Source organism: Plectropomus leopardus, chromosome 1, assembly GCF_026936395.1.
Source record: "Plectropomus leopardus strain MGB_pleo_1.0 chromosome 1, ASM2693639v1, whole genome shotgun sequence".
NCBI lineage: Eukaryota > Metazoa > Chordata > Actinopteri > Perciformes > Serranidae > Plectropomus > Plectropomus leopardus.
Window position 1 is genome coordinate 34,005,654 of NC_142176.1, and position 23,152 is coordinate 34,028,805.

At 39.8% G+C, this 23,152-nt stretch overlaps 3 protein-coding genes across 7 annotated transcripts in view; 1 reads left to right on the plus strand and 2 right to left on the minus strand.

The window, feature by feature from the left end:
- Positions 1 to 12,047, plus strand: part of garre1 (granule associated Rac and RHOG effector 1) — a 57,773-nt gene extending 45,726 nt beyond the window's left edge. For all 3 annotated transcript variants that reach the window (XM_088080503.1, XM_042483221.2, XM_042483279.2), the window contains exons 8-14: positions 92 to 189; positions 1,814 to 1,939; positions 2,948 to 4,044; positions 5,928 to 6,093; positions 8,035 to 8,172; positions 8,459 to 8,534; positions 9,973 to 12,047. In XM_088080503.1, coding sequence (XP_087936629.1) covers positions 92 to 189; positions 1,814 to 1,939; positions 2,948 to 4,044; positions 5,928 to 6,093; positions 8,035 to 8,172; positions 8,459 to 8,534; positions 9,973 to 10,323 — 2,052 coding nt within the window. In that variant the 3' untranslated portion in view covers positions 10,324 to 12,047. The remainder of the gene's footprint in view (positions 1 to 91; positions 190 to 1,813; positions 1,940 to 2,947; positions 4,045 to 5,927; positions 6,094 to 8,034; positions 8,173 to 8,458; positions 8,535 to 9,972) is intronic.
- Positions 12,048 to 12,186: 139 nt separating this feature from the next.
- ss18l2 (ss18, like 2) lies at positions 12,187 to 13,341 on the minus strand. The gene is made up of 4 exons (XM_042483357.2): positions 13,181 to 13,341; positions 12,772 to 12,848; positions 12,547 to 12,631; positions 12,187 to 12,463 (listed from the first exon to the last, which is right to left on the minus strand). The coding sequence occupies exons 1-4, from the start codon at positions 13,247 to 13,249 to the stop codon at positions 12,401 to 12,403; spliced, it is 294 nt and encodes a 97-aa protein (XP_042339291.1). The 5' UTR covers positions 13,250 to 13,341; the 3' UTR covers positions 12,187 to 12,400.
- Positions 13,342 to 15,641: 2,300 nt separating this feature from the next.
- lsm14ab (LSM14A mRNA processing body assembly factor b) lies at positions 15,642 to 23,125 on the minus strand. 3 transcript variants are annotated; one of them, XM_042483641.2, is made up of 10 exons: positions 22,786 to 23,125; positions 21,814 to 21,977; positions 20,563 to 20,713; positions 19,980 to 20,174; positions 19,711 to 19,791; positions 19,307 to 19,483; positions 18,769 to 18,922; positions 18,560 to 18,586; positions 17,778 to 18,018; positions 15,642 to 17,645 (listed from the first exon to the last, which is right to left on the minus strand). In XM_042483641.2, exons 1-10 carry the CDS (start codon positions 22,907 to 22,909, stop codon positions 17,625 to 17,627), a joined length of 1,335 nt encoding a protein of 444 aa, XP_042339575.2. In that variant the 5' UTR covers positions 22,910 to 23,125; the 3' UTR covers positions 15,642 to 17,624. The 3 variants fall into 3 exon arrangements, with proteins under 3 accessions (XP_042339575.2, XP_042339567.2, XP_087936652.1); XM_042483633.2 differs by having other exon boundaries at positions 15,642 to 17,648; positions 22,786 to 23,124; XM_088080526.1 differs by lacking the exons at positions 21,814 to 21,977; positions 22,786 to 23,125 and adding an exon at positions 20,839 to 21,096 and having other exon boundaries at positions 15,642 to 17,648.
- Positions 23,126 to 23,152: the final 27 nt, after the last annotated feature.

A 23,152-nucleotide genomic window follows, 5' to 3' on the forward strand; every position in this document is an offset into this window, starting at 1 on the left:
AAGCAGTATTTACAATAAGAAGAAAGATGGCTGCAAATTAGGCTTATCTGTCAGGAGATGCTGATGCAGGTGTGTTTGTGTGTCCCAACAGGTGGTTGTTGATACAGCTCAGATTGAGAACAAGGAGGCCTATGCTCCTCAGATCACTCTTGAGGGTTCCAAAGTGGTGGTCCAAGTTCCTTCTACATGGTGAGTTCATCAAAACACTTTTGTTTTTAAAGACGTAGATGTCCAACTGTGAATCCTGGCATTTCTTTCAACTAGTAGGTAGTTGCAGTTAAAAATAATCACAAGTGAAATTGTAATTCTTAATGAGAAATATTCAACATAGTATGAACAAAAGTTGACTTGTTATCCAGCTAACATGACATGCACTAATATTTGTTTATGTAGTTTTGTGCACACAACAGAATGTAAGTGTCGCAAAGTAAACAGACAAGTTACATATGTAAATCATATACATACAGACCATAATACCTTTAAGGTATCAACAAAAGTAATCCATTACCAAGTAGTTTTGAAACTTCTTCAGTCAAACAATATCTGCTTTCAACTCTTTTTCTACCCTGATCCAGAAAAAAGATGACTATTTGTATGGGTTTGGTTGCAGCCAATCAACCCAAGTGTTTTTTTGATATAATGCAACATTTGACTGAGTTGGCAGTTCAGTCAGCTAAGATGCCACCAAAACATTGAAAAGTATGGCTTTACTACATGCTTGTGGCATTTGGTGGCATTTTACTCAACTGAATGCTTCCATTCACGTGATGGGCACAGAATGAAGTAAAAAAAGGTATCAGATGAAGCATTGTATTGGTATCACTGTTAAGGACACTGGTATTGGTACTGGCATTGTTTTTTTTTTTAAATGATAGCCAGCCCTAATACAGACAGAGATGGTAGGTAAGAGAGAGGAGACATTGTAAAGATCTAATGTTCACAACACACTAAAGAAGAATTGGTTGCATCAACCATACTTCAGTGGTATGTTATTATACTGCAATACTGACGTTATCACAACTTGCAATCAAAATGTGTTTTCATGTCGTGGTAGCATCATGCTATAGGCGTGGTGTTGAATTTTACAGTCAGTTCTCAAGACTGTCTTACAGCTGCAACAGGAGGGTAAACATCTTGGAATTTAACACTCGAAAATCCAGATGCCATTGTGGTTTGGATCAGGTCAAATAGTGTCAAGTGAGTTTTGTAATGGGACTGGAAAATTGAAATTAATCGAGATCTACATTGAGATCTACAGTTCATTCGCTTGATGATAATAAATACATAAAATTAGAGCTATGATATGTCTGCCTTCATTATTTCCATATTTATACAGTTTTTTATGCACATTCATGGTCGGGGGGGCTGCAGTAACTCTCTCTCTGTAGGTATGTTGGCAGTTTGTGGCAAAACTTACAAGGCAAGTCAGTGTTATATGGGAAAAGTGAAAGCATTTCTCTTCATAAACCTCATTTTAAAAATAAGTTGTGTTTAGACAGTGTGAAAAGTTTGAATAGCATCCAGATAAGGAGATGTGTTTCAAAGATATTAAAAGGCAGTGAGCCACAATAAATATACAAAACCAGTCTTTGAGCTGACAGAGTACCCTGTGGGGTTGTTTTGGTTCTTCTTTTCTTATTTATGAATGCCAAATGTCAAAGATTCATCTCCTCAGCAAATGCACCTGGGCTTTTGTATGCGAGACATTGTGTGGATTTCTAGTTCCTGTCTCATCTTGTTATGTGTGTGTGCGTGTGTGTGTGTGTGTGTGTGTGTGTGTGTGTGTGTGTGTGTGTGTGTGTTAAATGTTCAGGTGTCTGAAGGAGGACCCAGCCACTATGTCCTTGCTCCAGCGGAGCTTGGATCCAGAGAAGACACTTGGTCTAGTAGATGTGCTCTACACAGCAGTGTTTGACATAAATAGATGGAAGGAGAGAAAGTAAGTGAATGTTGAATAATAATGAATAACTACTTAATTTTCCAACAAGTAGCTTTTTACACAGGTGACGTGTATACTGTCTGTCGGGATTTAGGGTGATTTCACACTTCACCTGTTTGGTTTGGTCAAAAACGAACCCTGGTGGCGTTGTCCAGTCAGAATGGTTCATTTGGGCTGGTGTGAAAGCTTTTTTTAATACTTCTTTTAAAAGGAGGTTCTCGCCGCTGCTCACAAGTGGACTCTGCAGTTTGTTTGTGTAAAAAAACAAATACACAAACTGCAATATTTTGGTATTTTAGCATGATTTCCAGAAATAAACTAAATCAGTCAGCTGACTGTGAACTACTCAGGCAGCAATCTTGTAATTTACCTGTAAAAGCCATGTTTTTATTAATAAAAATCATTTGGTAACCATGGTAACATGTATGTGTCCCAGCACGCATGCTGGGATTTACCCTAATTAATGTATCAAAAGCTGTTAGAACTGATGTGCTTGTATCTTAGTTTTACAGTTCATTAAGTCCATTAAAAGTGCATGACATAGAGATCCCTCAGTAATAAGTTGTGAGATATTGCTGTACAAGATGCCTCTTTTCATGATGTCTCACCATCCGGTCGATTTGCAGTCTAAAAATAGTAGTAATGCTTATAATCAGATATTACTTTGTGAGCTCTTTGCGATACCAGATAACAAATATACACTTTAGAAGCATTAAAGTACTGCGTGAACTTCTGTATGTCACCAGAATGTGATTTCCTCACATGGGTCCTGATGTTGCAGGATGATAATCGCCGAAACTGTCCAATTACTGATTTACCAGGAAGAAAAATCTGTGTAAACAACCCAGACCAGAGCTAAAATACAAAGATGCTTATTTTGTCTCCTTGGCTCAGACCAAATTAACCAAACCATAGGTGTGAAAGCACCCTTAGTCAAGTGAATTCAGAGCACTGTAGTCTTGTGAAAACTAAATAATGAAGTGCTTGTCTTTTTCTTCCTTCCAAAAGAGAGCAAGCCTTGCCCACTATTCAGATACAGCTGCAGCGGGAAAGCCCAGACTATGGCGCCCAGGCAGATCTGCCACCAGGCACAAGCTCCAAGACCTCCAGTGGACTGCCCAAAACAATATCCAAGCTGACTTCCAAATTCACCAAGAAGGTCTCATCCAGCTCTAACAGTGGGGGCAGTTACTCCATCCCTAGCACCCCATCTCGCAGCATGGTGTCAACCAGTAGCTCTGAGGATAAGGCCAAGAGCCTGGGCCACAGTGACGGGAGGCTACAGAGCATCCTGCAGATGAGCAGCCTGTCCTGCACCCCTGACTCCTCCCAGCAGAGCCAGCTGGCCAACGGCTTAGTGTCCGAGGACCAGGGGATGAACCTGCCGACTGACCAAGAGATGCAGGATGTCATCGACTTTCTCTCAGGATTCAACATGGGTAAATCCCAGCAAGCTTCGCCCCTGGTCAAGAGGAGGAACTCTGTGGCATCTGCAAACCCCGCTGAGCTGAAGCCTCCGAGTGGACCTCCGCCAACTTCCCAATCTATCTCTCACAGCACCCTGCAGCCCCAAGCTCAGCCCCAGCCGCCTCCATCAGTGCAGAAGCAGCAGCCTCAGCCACAACCACAGCCACCTCCTCCTCCTCCTCCGCAGCAGCAACAGCCCCAGCAGCAGCAGCCCGCTCCTCCACCTCAGCAGCCCTCCCCACAGGCCCTGCAGTACTACCAGCACCTTCTGCAGCCCATCAGTCAGCAGCAGCCGCCTCCTCCTCAGCTTCCTCCCCAGCAGACCCCACCCCAGGTCCTGCCACAGCAAAGAGTGGCAAGCAAGTGGCTCGGCACCTCTGGGCAACAGCCTCCACCACAAGGCCCCCCAGCGGGGCTGTCACCCCTGGGTCCAATCGGGCAGTGGGGCTCTCCTGGACTGCCAGATTTGAGCTCGGATCTGTACAGTCTGGGCCTAGTCAGCACCTACATGGACAGCGTCATGTCAGAGATGCTGGGTCAGAAGCCGCAGGGGCCCCGCAACAACACTTGGCCAAACAGAGACCAGAGTGAAGGAGTTTTTGGAGTCCTGGGAGACACGCTGCCCTTCGACCCAGCCGGTGAGATCAACCGCTATTTTATATGTCCATGAGGGGGACCTATATAGACTTTACACAGCAAATTAAGACTACTGTTAATATGCAGCAGGTTCATTAAAAGAACACAAAGTAATTCTCGCGCCATTACTGTAGAGGATGAGCCAGTGAGTCAGCCTTCTTTAAAACTGTTTAAGTCAGGAGGGAAAGAGCAAATGTCATTTCAGTGTTTCAACAGCTCAGTGAAGTTAAGAAATGTAGTTATTATTCTAAAGGGGAACAGCACCAAAAGTAAGAATTCCATTGTGTTTTCTCCAGGGCCTAGGAAAGTTCAGTCAATATTTGTGAACACAAGCTACTCTCTCTCAAAGCCAGAAACCAAAGAAAAAAGTCTCAAACTTGTGATATAGATACAAAGTCTGGAGCTGCTCCATAGACAATGAATGGGAGCCTGATTTCATGGATGCACTCGTTATTTTCTTTTGTTTGTACCCAAATGAGCTTTTTTCTAATGTAGTGTTCTCAGTTGTGAAACAAAATGTCCCCATGTACTCAGAACATTACCCTGGCTGCTCTCTGTGTCATCTGGAACATCTTTCACAATTCATTTTCATGGAGCTCCAGACTCCATGACATCACAAATTTGAGTTTTAACACTAGCTTTTGAATTTGGGAGAGCGTCGTTCATCTTGACTAACATTGTTTGACTTTCTTAGACTAGAAATATCATGTATGAATTTTTAAAGTGGGTGTAGTTTCCCTTAAAATTTTTTTTTTTTAATTACCAAAAGTCTACATCTTCTTGTCTTCACAGACAATTGTTGCAAGTGCACACTGTAACTGTTGTATAAAATTGCTTGTTGCTCTGTGTTGTGACTATTGCAAGCAATGGCTCTTAATTTTAGGAGTGTTGGTCTTGAGCTCCCATGCTCCTCAGTCAGACTGTTATGTCAGCAGTGTGAGGGGGATGCGGGCATGGAGCTTTGCTGACAACATTGTTTCATTATAAAAAAAAACAACCCTTCAGAGAAGCAGCTTAGCAATGTTTTTATGACTTACAATGCAGCTATTAGTTAGTCATTAATTATACCAGGAGACTAATGTACAAAACAGGAGTTGGGTGTCATGAATTAAGTGTCCATACAATCCAGTTGAACCCATTAAGATGCTCGCAGTGTGTATACTTATAAGAAATTAGTCATCTGAATTCAGATCTTTAATGTCCCATCAAAGAAAACTTGTTGGCAGTCATCAGTTGATAACAACACTAAGGGACTACTAAACAGAGATCATTATCATACGCAAAACACAACATCATTACATCAAAGTAAAGCAGTGTAATGGCAGTGGAGATACATAATGTCCCTGAAATAATCAGGGCGGTTACATTAGTCACAGCCAGACTGTATTGAAATAATGTTTGTTTATGAGGTTTTGTTCAGTGCATTCAGCACGGTAGATATCTTTGAGAAAGGATGTGGAATGCTAGAACTGTTCAGCACAGGTGTCATGTCTTGGTGACAGTGTAGAGTAAAATCTTGTATTTTAAACTATTCATATACTATGCTGTAACCATTAAGGGATTTCAGACAGCGTTGGACCCTGATTTAAGTAACATAATCAATGTAGGTCAAGTAGTGTGAACAGCTGTTTTCCCCTGAATGTAGCTGTAACTTTAAGTTGACAATTTATGCTGAATTTAGCCTGTGTCAGTTGCTATTTTTACAGTGCAGCAGACTCTTTTGATTGCAGTCGAGGCCTATTGTGCAGAGTTGACTTACGGCCATTGTGATTTTTCTGCTATGGTAGACAGTCTGGCTAAACGGATTGAGCTCCAGGGAGCGAAAGAGAAAAGCTGAGGGTGTCAGAAACTCATAGCTGTGTTTATCCTCCCTTTCCATGCGCAGTTGGCTCCGACCCGGAGTTTGCACGTTACGTTGCTGGCGTCAGTCAGGCCATGCAGCAGAAACGCCAGGTGCAGCACATTCGTCGGCCAAGCAACACGCGCAGCAACTGGCCAATGCCTGAAGAGCAGCACAGGACGTGGTCCCACCCTGAGTACTACAGTGAGGGGTAGGTATCTGTACACCACATCCTCCTTATCTCACCATACACTACTAAACAGGAAATAATCCATTTATTTCTCTGTTTGTAGTTTTTTCAATCTATCAGTCTATCTATCAAGCAATCAGACTCCATTTGTATAGCACTTTCATACAAAGAGAAGTGTAGCACAAAGTGCTCCATACAATAAAACCAACACAGACACAAGCACATGGATAAGAAAGCAAGCCTTTGTAATTATTTAAAACACTAAAATAAGAGAAAGGCAGAGGCGGAATAAAACCTGTAGACAGAAAGATGAAAATAAATAAAGTAATAATAGTAATAATAAATCAATAAGTACAAAATACTAGATAATAGATAAACAGTAAATGAAAGGATAACACACAAAGTAGAATAATATAATAAAAATAATAAAATGATATAACATCTAGTAAAACAGACTAAAATGTATTAATAAATAGTCAGTAAACACAAGTCACGCTTCAATCAAAAGCCAGTCTAAAAAGGTAGATCTTGAGTTTAACACCGACATGAATACAAGTAAGAAAGGAGAAAAGATGGAATTAACATCAGTTTACTGATACACACAGGATCATGTTGCCATGAGAAAAACTAATCTCTTTAGCTTTCACTCTTTTGAAGATGTAATAGTGTTCATGACAGTATGCCTGCATCATTGATGCATTTACAAATCTGGCACAATGTATTAAAATATGATTCAACATAAACACGTACGCGTGTAAAACCCCTGACGCCATGTTCCGGGATTTGTTTTGTGCAGCAGTATGGTGCTTAACTGTGGGAGGGTTATTTAAAGCTTAGTTTCATCTTAGTGCATTATAGTGTTGAGTAATGTCTTGATTAAAAGTTTAATGTGGCTGACATCATCAATATGTGAGGCGTTTACCACTTATATCATGACTGTGTCATTTACTTTAGCCCACAAGTGCGAGACAACACCATCCTGCTGAGAGATTCAGAGGGAAACAGGGAGCCATTGTTGGAGTGGCATCTCATTTGTAAACCTTGTGCAGTAATTAAAAAAAAGTAAAAGATTTTTACTTTTTAACCACCTTAATGCAGTGTTTGCCATTAAAAAGGCCAAGAGATGGTCATAAAATGCCATTGAATCAATAGTTAAATATAACCAAGAAGTAGATGCCGAGATGTCCTTTACTGGTACTCGAATTCTTTGACATTTCGACTGATATAAAGCAGTACCAAGTAGTCTTGAAATATCTCCAGTCACACAATACTTGCATTCAGCTCTTTAAGCAATGACAGCCTGATCCCAGGCCGCCTTGACACTGTGGCTGAGGAAACAAACTTTCTGTTGCTGCCGTCACCGCAGCTGCTTTCTCCAGCCAGCTTTCAGTTAACATCCAACACCGAACAGCTTGACTCTGTCTTTAAAACCTGTTTGTAACTGCTGCTAATGTTAGCAGTGTGGTGCTAGCAGTTAGCCCTGTCACTGTGTTTGTGCGGCTGGGTGGACTCTCACAGCTGTCCGTGGTGCGGAGCTCACACCTGCGCAGCAGCAGTTATAACCCATACAGTCTGTGGTGTGGTGAAGTCGAGCCATTACATTTGATGGAGTTAGCAGTTCAGCATATAAATTCACCACTAAAATGTTTGAAAGTATTGCTATATAACACGCCACCCCATTCCCATTATGGGTATGGAATAAAGTACTCTATTGCCACTTGTATCACTGATGCTGGCATTGAATTTTTTTTTAAAAATAGCCAGCCCTACTTTTAATCCTGTGAATCATCAAAACACAAAGAAGTACACTTACAATTTCATACACTTCAGATTTTTCTTATATTGTGTCATCAAGGTGTTTTGACATCATCAAATAAATCTGGACCTGTGATACCTTCAAATATTGCACTGTTGAGATAACAACAGTAAAAGAGCTAACCCCTCCTCCGGTCGTGTCCACAGGGAGGCCGTAAACAGCAGCTGGTCGGCCAATCAGGGGGACTCGGCCAGCTCCAGCGACGAGACGTCTTCAGCCAATGGTGACAGTCTGTTCTCCATGTTTTCTGGGCCGGACCTTGTAGCGGCGGTTAAACAAAGGAGGTTAGTCAAACTCACCCAAATGGCTTTGGGTTTGTTTCATCATCATCAGTCAGCCAACTTCACTGTCGAAGGCTAAAGTTAAACTGCGCTGATAATTTTGATACAGCATGATTAACTGGATTGACTTTGGATGAATTTCCACTAAAACATAAAACTAATTGCTGATCTGTTTTTTTCATGCCTTGTTAAGATGCACTTTATTATTATTGCATCAAAGAGGATGTGCAAGTGCGGATGTTTGAGAAGGAAGTACTAATGAGTTCAGTGTAAATGTCTCTGTTCTCAGAAAACACAGCTGTGGTGAGCCGGAGGTGTGCACTCTGCCCTCACCACCACTCCATCACATTGGCGATGATAACCAGGTAAAGTATGAGCCCCCCAATATTTCCAGTGCTGTGCATGGAGCTAATCTTTAAACCACTGTGAGTACTTGCAAACAACTTGTGGGAAAAACACGTTTTTATTGTTTCTAATTTTGTTTTGAGAGAAGTTTTTAACTTTGAATATGATTCTTTGTTCTGCATCTCCAGGCATTTCTGATATGTGTTTAACTTTATGGTTTATGACTTTATAATTTTATAATAATGGTGGTTGTTTTAACAAAAAGTGAAAGCACATTCTTTGCTTACACTTTATTTCAAGTGCCTGAACTGAAGTTTGCTGTGCTAGAAACATGCTAAGGTACGGTTGCATGTGTACACAAATGTACACATCTGCATGGCAATACTAACTAAAATGTAAAGGTAACCAAAAGGCTGAGGGATAATAATGCATGGTCAGTTTCTCCCTCACATCAACTTGTGGTATTTTTTTATCATTTTTTCAAAAAAATTTTAGCCGCAGTCCCGTGTCCGATGTCTTTGCTAGATGAAATAATATTAGTCAACCTCATACAATTTTTTAGCCAAGTTTTAGTTGACTTGAAAGTCTGGGCATTTTAGTGTCATCACAGTTAAAGAAAACCGGAACCATTTTGGTATTGTTTTAGTCAATGAAAACTGCTGACCTGTCAGTCTTTTTTTAGTCATAGATTATAGCGATCACTTGTAGATTATATTAAGCACTGAAGTCAATGTAGTGTAGTAAAAACCAAAAATGTAATTGAAGTCAAACTTCTTTCAAATTAGATTTTATCTTTCATTATCTGATAAAAAAAAACAGGTGAAAAGATTGAGAATACAACTTACAACTGCAGAAAGTGTCCGGTCTAGTTGTCTGATGGGATCAATTTAAGGAACACATCCAGTATAGGCCCGAATATCAACTTGTTTCTTTTTCCCAAGTCCTGCTGTTGTTTTCACTAACTTTAACTTAAGTAACTAAGTCACTCTGAGTCATCGTGACTGTGCTCATTGTGTGCTGCCAGCGTCGTCCTGATATGACCCGCACGACACAGAACACTTAACTGCTGCTTTAAAAAAAGCAATAACAGACTATAAATGTCTCCTTTTTTCTCTGTAAAAAAATAGTTATTCGTTTTTATTTTTCTAAACTGAACCGCATTTTAGTGTAGTCTTTTTTTGGGGTCAACAATATTGCGCATTGGTAGAGTCACAGTATTAAATGACATCGTCTCGTCACCTTAAAATTAACACTGATATTAATGCCTTTTATACATGCAGTTTTTTGCTATCAAGGAAACGTTGGAATGAGCTGTTCATTTAGCATCAACCAAAACTGCAAGCAAATGCGAATCAAATTTTCGACTCATCATAAGGGACTGGTGAAGCCTTGTTGTGAATTTTTGAGGGGTTATTGATCTATTCAACTTTGCTGATTGCGGTCCGCTGTGTTCCACAGGACAGCAAAACTAAAACCTGGCCTCCCAAAGCGCCGTGGCAGCACTCCACCCACACAAACACCATGCCCAATCCCAGCTCTTCCTTGTACCAGATGAACATCCCTCCTTCCTCCCAGTGGAGCGACTCCATGCAGATGCTGCAGTCCCCCGTGTGGTCCACTGCCAGCGACTGCTCCCCCTCCACCGGCATCTCCTCTGGTTTTCCCTTCACCCAGCAGCAGCAGCAGCAGCAACAGCAGCAACAGCAACAACAACAACAGCAGCAGCAACAACACAAACCCATGACCAAGGGCTTTAAATCCTTCCCCCTCAAACATGAGCACAGGCCCTCCTACCTTCACCAGTACTGATCACAGCCTAATGTGGAACGAGTCCGCGGTGAAGTGCCACCGGGGGCCTGCAGCTCTGTTAGATGAGCCACTGAGGGGGCCGAAGTGCAGCCATTACAGTCCACACCCACTGAATTGGAAGATTTCAAAGCCTCAGAGGCTAAAATAAGTACACACACTGGCTCGACATTTTTGTATCTATATTTTTCCATGACAAACATCCCCATTTGAAAAGGAGAGGTATTTTGAAGTTTTTCAAACTGCCATGTTTTAACTATGACAGGTGCATGTGTCATGCTGGCAGCAGTTAGTCTAGCGGTCGTTTCTCTGTCTGTCGAGCTGACGTCTCCTCAGACAAGAGCTGGAGACGTGCACGGCCGTCACCCACTTGCTTCTGCAGCTGAATGTGTGTGTGTAAATGAGGGGATTACCGGGGGGGGGGGCTTAAAATGCTCTCATTTTGCCCATAATAAATATACTGTGTCTACATAGCTGTAACTGCCAAATCTCATGCAAGATGACTCAGAATACAGCTACCATCTACTGTTTCATAGCTTGTAAAATACTGAAGTTGAAATATAAATATTTAGTTCTTTTTATTAAGAGGCTTTGAGCAGGCTCAGCATAAATATAGTAAGTCACTGCAGAGGTGTAATTTGAGAGAAATACACTACTTTTTCAACAACTGACCAGAGTTAAAGAATTATAGCAGTAACTATGTGCCATGTTGGTATTGATAGCACTTGCAGAATATTATTCCCAACCAAAGCGTTGTTCAGAAGATGAATGGTGCTGATGAGATAAGAGGCGGTCTGAGATTACTGATTAACAGTGAAGTTAGAAACCCTATTGGACGAGAGCATTAGGGAACATCTTCACACCCAGAAGCGTATTCATGTCCTCCTCTCTAATTGGCAGTTGTTTGCTCCAGATTGACACTAACTCCCATAAACTTAACTTTTCTTCTGTTTAATAATACAATATTTTTCTTGTACAATTATTGACAGTATTAATCTTATTTTTGTATTTTCTTACATGTTATACCATTACTGTATGTTAGTATTCTTGTAGGCATATTACATAAAAAAAACATTATTTTCCACCTCCCAATATGTGAAAAAGCACATTTTTTTCCTACAGAGTTGAACTACACCATCTATCTATAAAGGTTACCAAATATGCCATGCTAAACACTAAAACATTGTGTGATGAGGGTGTTTTCGAGCCCTTGTTTCTTCGGTTTCTATGGCAAATGGGCTGTATTTAAAAGCCCAGAATGTTATCTTTTTGTGATGTTTGCGGATGCCAATGTTGCCTGTATTTATGAAATGACACCATGTTTTCAGAAAACTAACATACTTAACATGTTTACAGAGAATTGTTTGCTGTATATACATATAAATATATATCTTTTTATAGTTAATGTGCTTTGCACAATCAAGATATAGGGTTTGTTGCTTTTTGTCTGTGTTATCTCCCTAACTGTTGCAGCCTTTTTTAAAGACATCATTACAGACCTTGGACTGTAACTGTTAGCTTCTCAGCTGTGTCAAATGGTTTACTAGTGGCTTCTACAAAATGAAAAAAATGAAAAAAAAAAATTAAAAAACATGTTGCCCTGATAGAAGATATGAAGGGGGACTGCTTGGCTTATGTTGCTTATTGTTCTCTTGAGCTGGCAACTGAATCTTTCCAAGTGTACCAGCAATGCAAAAAACAAATAAAAAATGACTAGCAATTCGAAATGCTGTCTTTGTAGTTTTTCTGCTGAAAAGTTTTGTTCTCCAAACCGTCCTCAGTTCCTGTTGGAAACACTTAAGATATTTGGGCACCTTGTACACTGATAAAATGTCTCTGAACTGAGTGATTTCAAAAACAGACATATTTGACATCTTTCAAAAATAGGAATAAGCAAGTTTAATGTACAGTTCATAAAAAAAAAAGAAAATCACAGTATTTTCCCACATGTCCATTCCATTGAGTATTACTGATCTGAAACACCAGTGATCCTAGAATTGGTAACATTGCCTGACAACAACAATTGTCATAATAAATATTTATTTGTTATGATGTAAAATCATTCTCAAACACCCCCCCATCATCCTGTCCCTCCATATGCATTCACAGCTGATGTTGAGGCTGAGGTTTCACTGGATGTAGACTGGAAACAGAAACAATAACAGAGCATTAGGCAAAGCATTATTGCAGCAGAAGTTACTCTTGCATTGTGCGGTTTGTCTTTACATTTGAAGAGGGAGGCATGTTGTTAGGGCTGGCATCAGCTATGGTTGCCAAATAGACGATGTTGCGGTGCAGGATCTGTTGGTATCTGTTGGAAAAGGGTGTTCACACAACTCAACAGTGCGCAGACACATGCTGTATCACTGTGCTAGCCACTATCGCTAGATGTTTATTATCTAGGTAGCTAAAATGGTAGCACTTGGGGCACTGGGGGTTATTTTGACTTACTGTACACACTCCACAGCTCGTCCTTTCTGCATGTACTCGGTGATGCATCTGATTAATTGGTCATTTTCATCCAGCAGCTGGACAGACAAAACACAGGATGAGCCAACTTGGCTATCATACGGTAAACGTCAGCTAATGTGCTGGCTTAAGCAGGTTTTATTCGCCTTTGAAAACAATAGAGCCACTCTGTGCAATATAGAACATTTTCAAAAAGTACAGCACGTAATTAATGTTGGTGTTAGCGTGCACGGAGCTTTACAGAGTGTAAACAAAGTGAATGCATGGATACCCTGGTGGAGTAACTAGCTAGCGGCTAACTGCTAAAGCTCGCACCATAGGTTTATGCTTCGCAATATGAGCTAGCAGCTAGTTTAACCGCTTGATTAAATGTCATTTACTGGTGTCTTACCCTTTGTATTGTTTCTTGGTTAATTTTCGCCTTTCCTCGTAGTTTCTTTGGCACGAAGACGATCGACATTTTAGTGAAGTCGAAGTTGTTTCAATCTTCTTCTGTGGTCCTTCGTCTTCTTCTTCGATGGTATTGATTGATGGCCGTGTCATTCTTGTTGCACTATCGCCATCTGCTGGAGAGCTGCTGTCTAGCAATCCTACTAAAATTGATATTTTGATACACCAGCTTGTTTAACATTTAAAATGATAGTTTGAGGTTTTTGAAGTGGGGCTGTATGAGATACTTATCTATGGTCATTGTATTAAATACAATAGCTGGCTGTCTGCGTGCTCTCGACACAAATAGATTGGGTTTGCACCCCAAATGGGTTGATATTAAAACGTTTTTAGCCACTTAAAAAAAATGTCTAGCTATAAAGTCAATATCAGCCTAACTGGACGCTGTATTTAGAGTCCTTCCACCACTTCACTTCGCCTTCACAAATGCGTTTCCCTTTCGCACTACATTTTTCAACCGCACATCTTCCGTATTCCTACGCAGAAGGCCAAACGAACCGTGAGTTGTATCAAGCCGCCGGTCAGCTGTTTAAACTTTCAGCGGTTAATTGAGTCAACAAATACAAGTAATACTGACAGCCACGACTAAATGGCATTCAGCGTGGAGACAAAGGGATACTTAAACTAACTAACTAGTACAGAGAAGAAGAGCTTTTAGGAATGAAGACTGAACAGGCCAAAAGTGAGACAGAGAGGGGACATTTCTGTGGAAGCACAAGCTAACTATGGGACTGTAAACATAGAGACCTCTGCTGCCTGGACCTCAGGATCTTTCTGAATGGTGAGTCGTTTAATTTATTTGTGGGTATTAAGTGTAATTATACCTGATGGTTGGGCACAACAATGCTATCTCCGGTGTCTCTGTCGTTTATCTGGCGGTGGTTTTATATGATAGCCTTGAAATAAATGTTAACTGCAAACACAGAGTTGCCTCTGTCTTGCAGGTGGAGCGTGATGTCTGTGTTGTGTATAGCGTGAAGTTTGGTTTCAGTCTGTGGTCTGGATACTCTACTGCACTGGTCTGATCGCTTAATAGCAGGAGTTACACCGAAATCTGCGACCCACGAAATCCGTGGCAGCAGAGGGCGCTGCAGCAAATTGTCTGCCCGGTGTGACCATAGACTGTAAATACAATACAGTCCATGGATGTGACAACACCTGTTACTTCACTGTAATACATCCATGGTTACAGCACGACTCAAACAGCTGACCGGCGGCTTGATACACTCCAGGGGTTTCTGCGTAAGAATACGGAAGTTATTCGGTTGAATTAAAAAAAAAAAAAAGTAGCGCCGAAAGAAGGGCTAGGTGAGGGCGAGGAAAAGCGGTGAAAACAGTCTTAATAAAGCGTCACTTTGGACTGATATCGTTTTTTTTAGGTAGGTCTTTTTTGACGTGGCTAAAATATGTTTTGGGGTATGTCAGCCCCTCTATACTGTACTCTATAGTGTTTCTGCAAACTATTTCATATAACCCATGGATGTGATACGACCCAATTCAAAAAACCCAACTATCACTTTAAGTCCTCAAGTTTCCGTTGTAAGTTATGCCTAGTGTTTGTATTTATTTATTTATTTATTTTTGCATAAACACATTCAATTTAAAATCTAAAATATTTTAAATATTAATTTGTTAATTAAATGAATTTAACCCTTTTTATTAGATCTTTTTAATGTATTAATATAAATACTTCACTTGCATTTTTTTTATGTTGCATTAACAGTAAATTTTAAAGGTATAGTTACAGATATAGAAAAATGTATTTTGCCTGTAATGGATCAATTGATAGATACTCAATCTAATGCAGCAATAATCGCATAACATTCACCTCTGAGATTTGATGAAATAAACAATGACTTAAATTAAACGCTTTAGGAATCTTTTGAAAGTTCATTAAGTTTTTATATCCGTCCGCTGCTGGTTTCTGTGGTAACGACGTCCTCTGGTGGACGTCAGATGAAACTATAAACAGAGAGCAGACCGAAATACACCAGTTAAAACGTTTTTCCATTTTCCCTCTAATTTTATCATTTTGATATAAATGTATTCATCTAATAAAATTTTTTAACACAAAATTATGTATACAGGATTTAGAATCAGAAATGATTTATTGATCCACCGACTTAGCTAGACCGATCCAATAGATCAGAGTCTTTGCGGGACCATATCTCAAGCTGTGTGAGAGCAATCCTGGTCAAACTCAGTGGAGACATCCTGCCCTGAGTCATGAATATTCACATCAAGTATCATTCACATTGCTGGAATTATAGCAATGTCTTCTTACTGGCCGAAGGGTGCTGTATGATTGCACAATTTACCATTTGTATCCAAATACACAATTTTTCTAATTACTGTGAAAAATCCAGGACTCTTAATTCAAAGTAAAACATCAGGCACACTGATATTGTACAACTCTTTATTTTAAGTAAAAACTCAATTTTGCTGATATTCTCATGAAAACAATTCCTGGTTTACAATTCCAGTGACTGGAAGGAGTAACAAACATATGAAAACAGGTCAGTTTGTAATAGTTCAGTAATACTTTTTGTCTCTAATTCGAGCTTGCTGGTTATTGCCATACGACGTGATGGTTCCTATGGCTATCATGCAGTGATCAGCAACCTGTGCAATAATATCCAGTTAAATAGCACATTTTCAACTGGACTGCTTTGCTCTAACAACCACAGCTACTGAGAAGTATCTAGTCTCACCTTGTAGTGCTATCAATACCTTTGTCGACTTTTAAGTTAAAGGGAGAGCTGGAAAAATGAACTCTGAAGGCACTCCCTAAAGTACTAACAAATCAGAGCCACAGAAAAAAAAATCCACTTCCTTCCCCAACACACTGGCACCGCATCCAGGTCATGTCCCTTTGTTCACAAGTCAGTAAAAAAAAAAAAAAAAAATCACTCCAGAGAACAATCCCATTGAAAATAATGCAACAAGAGGAGCTACAAACAAGCCAGAGGGGCTGATAGCTATCAAAAACCTTGAACATACATTTTCTGACATCATTGAATAAATGACAAGATTTCCCATTATCAGTAAACAATCCTTACAACACAGCGAGCACAGTTTTTGCAGTGGAAAAAAAACAAAACTGCCAGAAAATTCAAAAGGATGCTGGTAACAAATAGAGAACATGCGTTGACAGATGGCTCAGTATGTTTCGGACATATATAAAGGTAGACTTAACAGATACTACACTGAGAAAACATGTGCTTATTATTTTATCTTAGCCAAGTGCTCACATATTCTTTTTTGGCAATATAGCAGAGCATTTTTTACATTTGATTTGAAACCCAAATATTACATGTTTGAGGTCATTCTGACTGCAGAACTGAATACACAAGGCTTTTAATACCTAAGAACTTCTAAGGGCCTTAATACTAATGGAGGTTCCTCTTTCACAGACACAAATCATGGGAATGCTCTTTGTTTAGTCAACTATATAAAAATAGACCCGGTCAAAAAATCTTAAGTCAACTAATGAAATGCTTCTAAAGCTAATGCTGCAAACCCCCTATATCAGTCCAAAGGCTGGTTTCTATTAGACTGCCCGCATTTGCAGACACACAGTTCCAACCACAAACATAAAGCAAAAACATAATTCATCTGATGTGGGTGGTTTCAGGGGTCAAAGTATGAGCTAAACAATTCTAAATACTGAATGCACATTTCTAAAAAAAAAAAAAAAAAAACCAAAAAACAAAACTACAAGTGAGCCTTGTCTGGCGAGCCACAATTTGCTGGGGGTCACTAACTAGAAGATATACATTCATAAAAATATTCAGATTTCGTTTCGTTGAGCTGGCTTTGATATCACTACTTCATTGAGAATGAATGGATGTCCACCCAAAAAAAAGGTAAAAATGATGAACACATGGTGACCAATCTGAGTACATCTGAGTAGAGAGAAATATGGTGCAACAGGCATTGCAGTGGATTTTGGTGCCAATGTACATCAAAAGATCAAAAACTGAAGGAAATAAAAAATAAAGCTATCGATCACATGACCTGTGATCCACTCACAGTATCAGTGGGCTTCCTGCATACAGCTCTCCGTATCAAAGACGACTTCAGTAAGAAATGAACTCGATTGATGCAAAAATACAGACTTACTCCAAAGCAAGGTATTTACACACGTTCTTGTCCATCTGGTGGCTGTTTATCAAACAAAATGGGCCAAAAAAAAAAAAAATTCTCAAAGTGGAGAAAAGGGAGCTGCACTCTCACCCCCTGATGTAAAAGCAGTCGAGCCTGGTGCTGGTGACTGAGAGGATGTCTTCATTCTTTCTGTCAAATGTTGAGACCAAATCTTTTCTTCAACAGGAATTATTTCATAATGAGGAGCTACAATTTGTCAGGGGGCCATCACTGCGGGACTACGCAGCCACCTTGTTGTCCTTCTGGGGGGAAAAACAAAAGCAAAAAAAAAAAACAAAAACAAAAGAAGTTTAGTTTAGCCATAGATCACACATCTACACTTCCACAACACTTTTTGTGATATCTGAGCTCATAAAGCTGATGAGATTTACCCTGTATTCAAAATCAGAGAAATCACGGCCTCCCCTGCCTCCTCTGAATCCACCTCTGAAACCAGGTGGAGGACCCCGGGGTGGCCCAAATGACCCTCTGCTCAGCGGTCGTCCTCGGCCTCCACGAGGTCCCATGAAGCCACGTCCACGGAAACCTCCTCTTCCTCGATTGTGCCTTAGAGGGATGCCGAATGTCTCCGAATTCATTCGTCTCTCTTCTGCCCAGGTAGGCCTTCGATCCCTAATACAAACACAAAAACCAATCAGGATCCATCTTTTTGGATAACAAACATACCTCTACAAAAATGTGACAGACAGAGGAGGCATCCCAGGCAGAAATGGTTATTTTGGCTCTCAATTTGAGCAAATTATATTGAATATATAAGATACCTAAAAATCCCAATCAGAGAGAAGTCAGTCTTATGTTGCCGCTTTAACAACATACAGGACTCGGCAGCACACTGTGCAATTTTCTTTAACATTCAACAAGGCACTGTCTTTCACTCAACTGACAACTTCCAATGCTCAGCGACTAAATGTGCACTTTGTTATGGAGTATGAGTACATTATGTAGTTTTTTTTTAGTTAACAAAAATCCCAAAATGCACAATCTTCTTGTATCTGTGCAACAAGTCGAGCCTTGATAGAAAACATAAGAAATACAACACTGAAAAAATCTGCCCCGATAAAATCTAAATCCAAACCGTCTACATTTCCGTGTCTTTGTGATAAATTCATCTGAGGTGCTTCCCTCAACAGCTATAAAAAAATATGTGACTGACCTTGAAAATCCTCTTTCACCCCCTTTGCTGGAAGAAATAAAAACAAAAGTGTTTAAGTGCATTCATAGATTACAATCACAATGTTCAAATAATTCCCCCTTTTAGAATTGATTTTGGTTCACAATAATAATAATAAAACAAAAGAAAAACATGAATATAAATACTTCTACAACTGAAAAACAATTAGATCTGTGGACATATTAAGGTACCTTAAATCATCAGAGGACAGGTTATCAAAGAAGGACTTGGACTTGTCATAGTAGGTGTTTATCACAGTCTCCTCCTCCTCATTGGTCCCCTCATTGGCTGGATGTTCGGACTCGGCAGCTTCTTCTCCATTAAGCGCCTTTTCAGTCTTGTCATCTGTGGTCATGTTGGAAGAAATTTTGGAAAACATTAAACCACCATGAAGACAGAGTGACCTTATAACCATAATGTGACCATCTGGACTGGGAAAAGTGATGCAAGGAATTGTAGTGCAGTGTGGCTACATGCCATTACATTGGGGATGTCAAAACTTCAGTATATTTGAGTTGATCTCAGTGCTATATCACATTTTATTTCTAGTATAGAATTGCTTCTAGTTGCAAAACAGTTTTCTTGGGCTTTTACTTTCAAAAAAAGATTGGATTAACCAAAAAAAAAAAAGAAAATTTAAATGTCTTATCGTGAGAAAATGTCAATCCTTTTAGTTCTGGCAAGTTTTCTATCGTTTTCCAATAGGACTCGAGTGTTTTGAGGCTGTACCTCTCAGTTTGAGCTTGTTCTGTAGCTCTTTGTCAATCTCATCTTTGTTGAACTGGGCGTTGGCAGTCTCAAAGTCAAAGTCTTCTTCAAACTTCATGGCGCCATCTCTACGCACGTTTACTTTGCCTCTGCTGCGGTTTCCTCTTCCACGGCCACGGCGGGTGGACTGAACACCAGCTGAGAGATTACAGAGGAAAACGGAAATGTAACAATGCTCCACCAAGCAACATCACGACCTACTGCGCAGTCAAAAATATTGGGACAGGGTTGCGCTCACTTTATACTACAGCACGATGCATTTAGAGTAAAACTATGCCTTCATTTGCCAGTTCACTTAGTCTCATTGTCCCATTACACTCAATGTGTTCGACCACTAGAATAGAAAAGTGTGAAAAATTACTGACCAGCTTGACGCTTGTTGGGATCACGATTTTCAAGAGCACCTTGTTCAATATCTGGCTGTGGCAGCTTCTGAACCTCAGGAGCTGAACAGTAAAACAAAAACAAACAAATAAAACACCATTTACCATCAATTTAACACAGCAAAGCTTTTATCTTTGTGGAAATTTAAAAAAATAATTACATTTTTGTGTTTCAAAAAAATGACTAATGTTTCTACCTTCTACCCTGTGCCTTGTAAATTAACCATTAAAATCCCAGCCAGTATCCTTACCTTTTCTCTGCTCCAGGAGGTCCAGGGGCTTCTGGCTGCCGGCGGTTGTACCCGTGGGTCGGGGAGCTGCCGCCCCCATCTGACTCCTCTGTCCTACAGGCGCAGGTGGTGCTGGGGCAGCTGATTGTGGGGCCTGCACTGTCTGCTCCAAGGTAGGACTTTTTGTTAAAGAGTCCGACACGGGACTAGTGCGCCCTGCAGAAAAAAAGGAAAGTGAGATCCAAACTGTGATGTGCTGTCCTAAAAACTAGTGGTTTTCCAGTTTCAGTTCATTAACAGTAAAGATATAATTTCCATTACATATAACTATCTTAAAACTTTAAAATAGTTTTTTCTTTTTAGGTTGATTTCCCAAATTCCAGACAATCACTACCTTGCATTTATTCAAGCACAATAATTGACTTGTGCCAACCTTGTAACTTGAAATAGTTCATCATCCCAACTGAAAATGTGTTCTCTTTAATTTTGCCACAAAAAAAAAAAAAAAAAATCAGATCATTTTCCTGCCCTCTTGTGTGGTGCATCCCATGAATCCACACAGTGAAAAGTTAGATGCTTATTTTATACAAGAATGACTCCTTACCTCCCGCTCCAGCAGATCCAAACTGCTGTGATGAGAGGGGTGCAACACCAAATTGGCTGTATGCTGGGACAGGGGCCCTGCTGAGAGGAGCATAGGAACTTGCCGACGGGAATGATGATGCTGCTGCAGCATTGCTGGATCCAAGTGACGACTAGAAAAACAAGTACACAGGCAACTTAAAAACAATGACAACACAGTGTCAAAAACAGCACTATCACACAAATTCACATTGGGCACATGTCGAATACTTAACTTCCCCCCCCATTCATATCATACCACTGACACGGATAAAATCATCACCCAAGACATGAGTGTGTAGTTCTGAAAGATAACTGCCAAAAAAACTTGTTGTGACTGCCATATCACAGTGCTAAGTGAACTTCATATTTACTTTAACTTATCAGCTAATGGGACAGGCTATGTTCCAAACCTATTTGTTATGTTGCGTAAATATTCTATACATAAATCAAATCCAAATCAAATCAAAAGAAAAGGTGCAATCAATAATAATAAGTGATGGCTGAATTCTATTTTGGTGAGCCAGTTTTAAAGCCCTGTCCTCAGCACTCAGGTTTACTGCTAGACTTTAATGAGATGGAGCCATTATTAATCTTATTAGATACACCTGTGCCTTTCCTGCAGCGACACATCAAAATGCATGCCATGAAATGTCCTCTTGAGCCTGAGTGGGTGATTACTGATGATTTGATTGTGTTTCATAATAATAGTATTTTTTAAAACAGTAAGTATGATATTGTGGTTTGGATACAAGTTTTATGAAAATCTGCCACACTGTGAGAGCTTTATTATTTGGTCCCTTTTAATTTTAAAACTGCAGCAACTAAGAAAAAAATCCCACCATACTAATGAAGACTGCAGTGGAAAGTTTACCTATGTTCCCTGTCTGTACCATTTTTTCATGACTTTTAACAAGTGTGAACTTATTTGGGAAAGTTTGTGTACTTGGCAAACTGACTGAATAGGACTTTTTCACAGAAGACATTTGGATTGTCATAATAGTTAAAGCACAGGTGTTACTAGTAACAGTTAACGATGAGTCTCTTCTTCCCAAGTGTCCCAGTAAGCTGTGAAAGTGAGCCAGCATGCATAATGCATGAACGCCAAAGAAATTATCATAAAGAAATGTTCTTAATTCTTTCCTATGGGAATCAAAATTATACATGACGCATGATAAACTGTTAAACAAACACAGCCATATTATAGTGCAAGAATGCTTAGAAATCAACTTACCTGAACTATAGCAGGGTCCTGAGGCAGGGAGCTAGCGGCTTTGGGTGGCTCACACACTGTAAGGTCTTTTATATCACTTCCTCTGAAGATAATGTACTCAAACACTTCTTCTCGAGGTGGAACAGGCCTGTCGGTGGGCCGATCCTCAGTGCCAAAAGAGCGAACTGTGGGGAAAATAAAATGATTTGACACCATTAATCTTTTTTTTTTACTGAGGTTTATAGATATGTAGATCCCTGCACTTGGGATAATACCTACATTTAAAGTGTATCGTCTATCATAGGACTGATACAAAACTCAATACTTTGAATAGGGAGACACAATTTTATTGTTAAAATGTATGAGAGACTATGTCATGTCTTCAAGGAAGTTAACATGGCCTAACCATTAAAATGATGTGTGTATATATATATATATATATATATATATATATATATATATATATATATATATATATATATATATATATATATATATCAAAATAGGCATCTGATAACACAATATAGGCCAATTATCACACCAAAGTGACTCATCTGTTACTTTGCTAAACAAACTGACAGGTTTTCGGCAAGTCTGTATGTGCTTCGCGTCGTAGTGTACCAAAATGTGAGGTGGCTGAGTGCACTTTAACACACGCTCAGAATTAAGCCTTAAATTAAATTTAACTGCAACCCATTACAAAAAGTTTAAAAAGAGACAGTTACTATTAACAAGGGATTTCATTTCGATAAGGTATACCACTTCATACTCAGCAATGAGGACCAAACATTTAACGGTGTAGCCCAAACACAAGGTAAACAAAGGACGCAGAGTGTTAACTACGGCACCACTTAGCTATTAGTTGGCTACAAAGCTAGCTAACAGAGCTAACTGCGCTTAAATTAATTACCGTTGTCTATCGTTTAACACTTTAGAAAACTATGTTATAACCATTTTGGGAACTGCGGTCCACCTCTTGGTCACTTAACTTACCTTTAGCAAGAGCTACTGTCGAGTTTTCAGTATCAATGGTGTACAAAATTCCTTCATAGCGAATCTCGGCCTTGGAGATTAGGCTAATTTTGCTGCCAATATACGGCGTCCCTCCTCCGCTCATGTTTGTGCTCTTGTTAAAATAACGCACTTTTTTCCACGAAATCTGTTTTTGTCAAACGAGAGGTCAGTTGTGTTACTTTCAAAGCCGTAATTTTAAGACTACATTACATAAAGTGGTAAGTGACGCTGTGAATAATCCTCGCTCGGTTCAGAAGTGGTTTCTAACACGACATGGCCGTTTTCATTTTCCTTCGTCCGCCGCTAAGGATGCTGGGAGAAAGGCTGCACCCCATTCCTCTAAAGT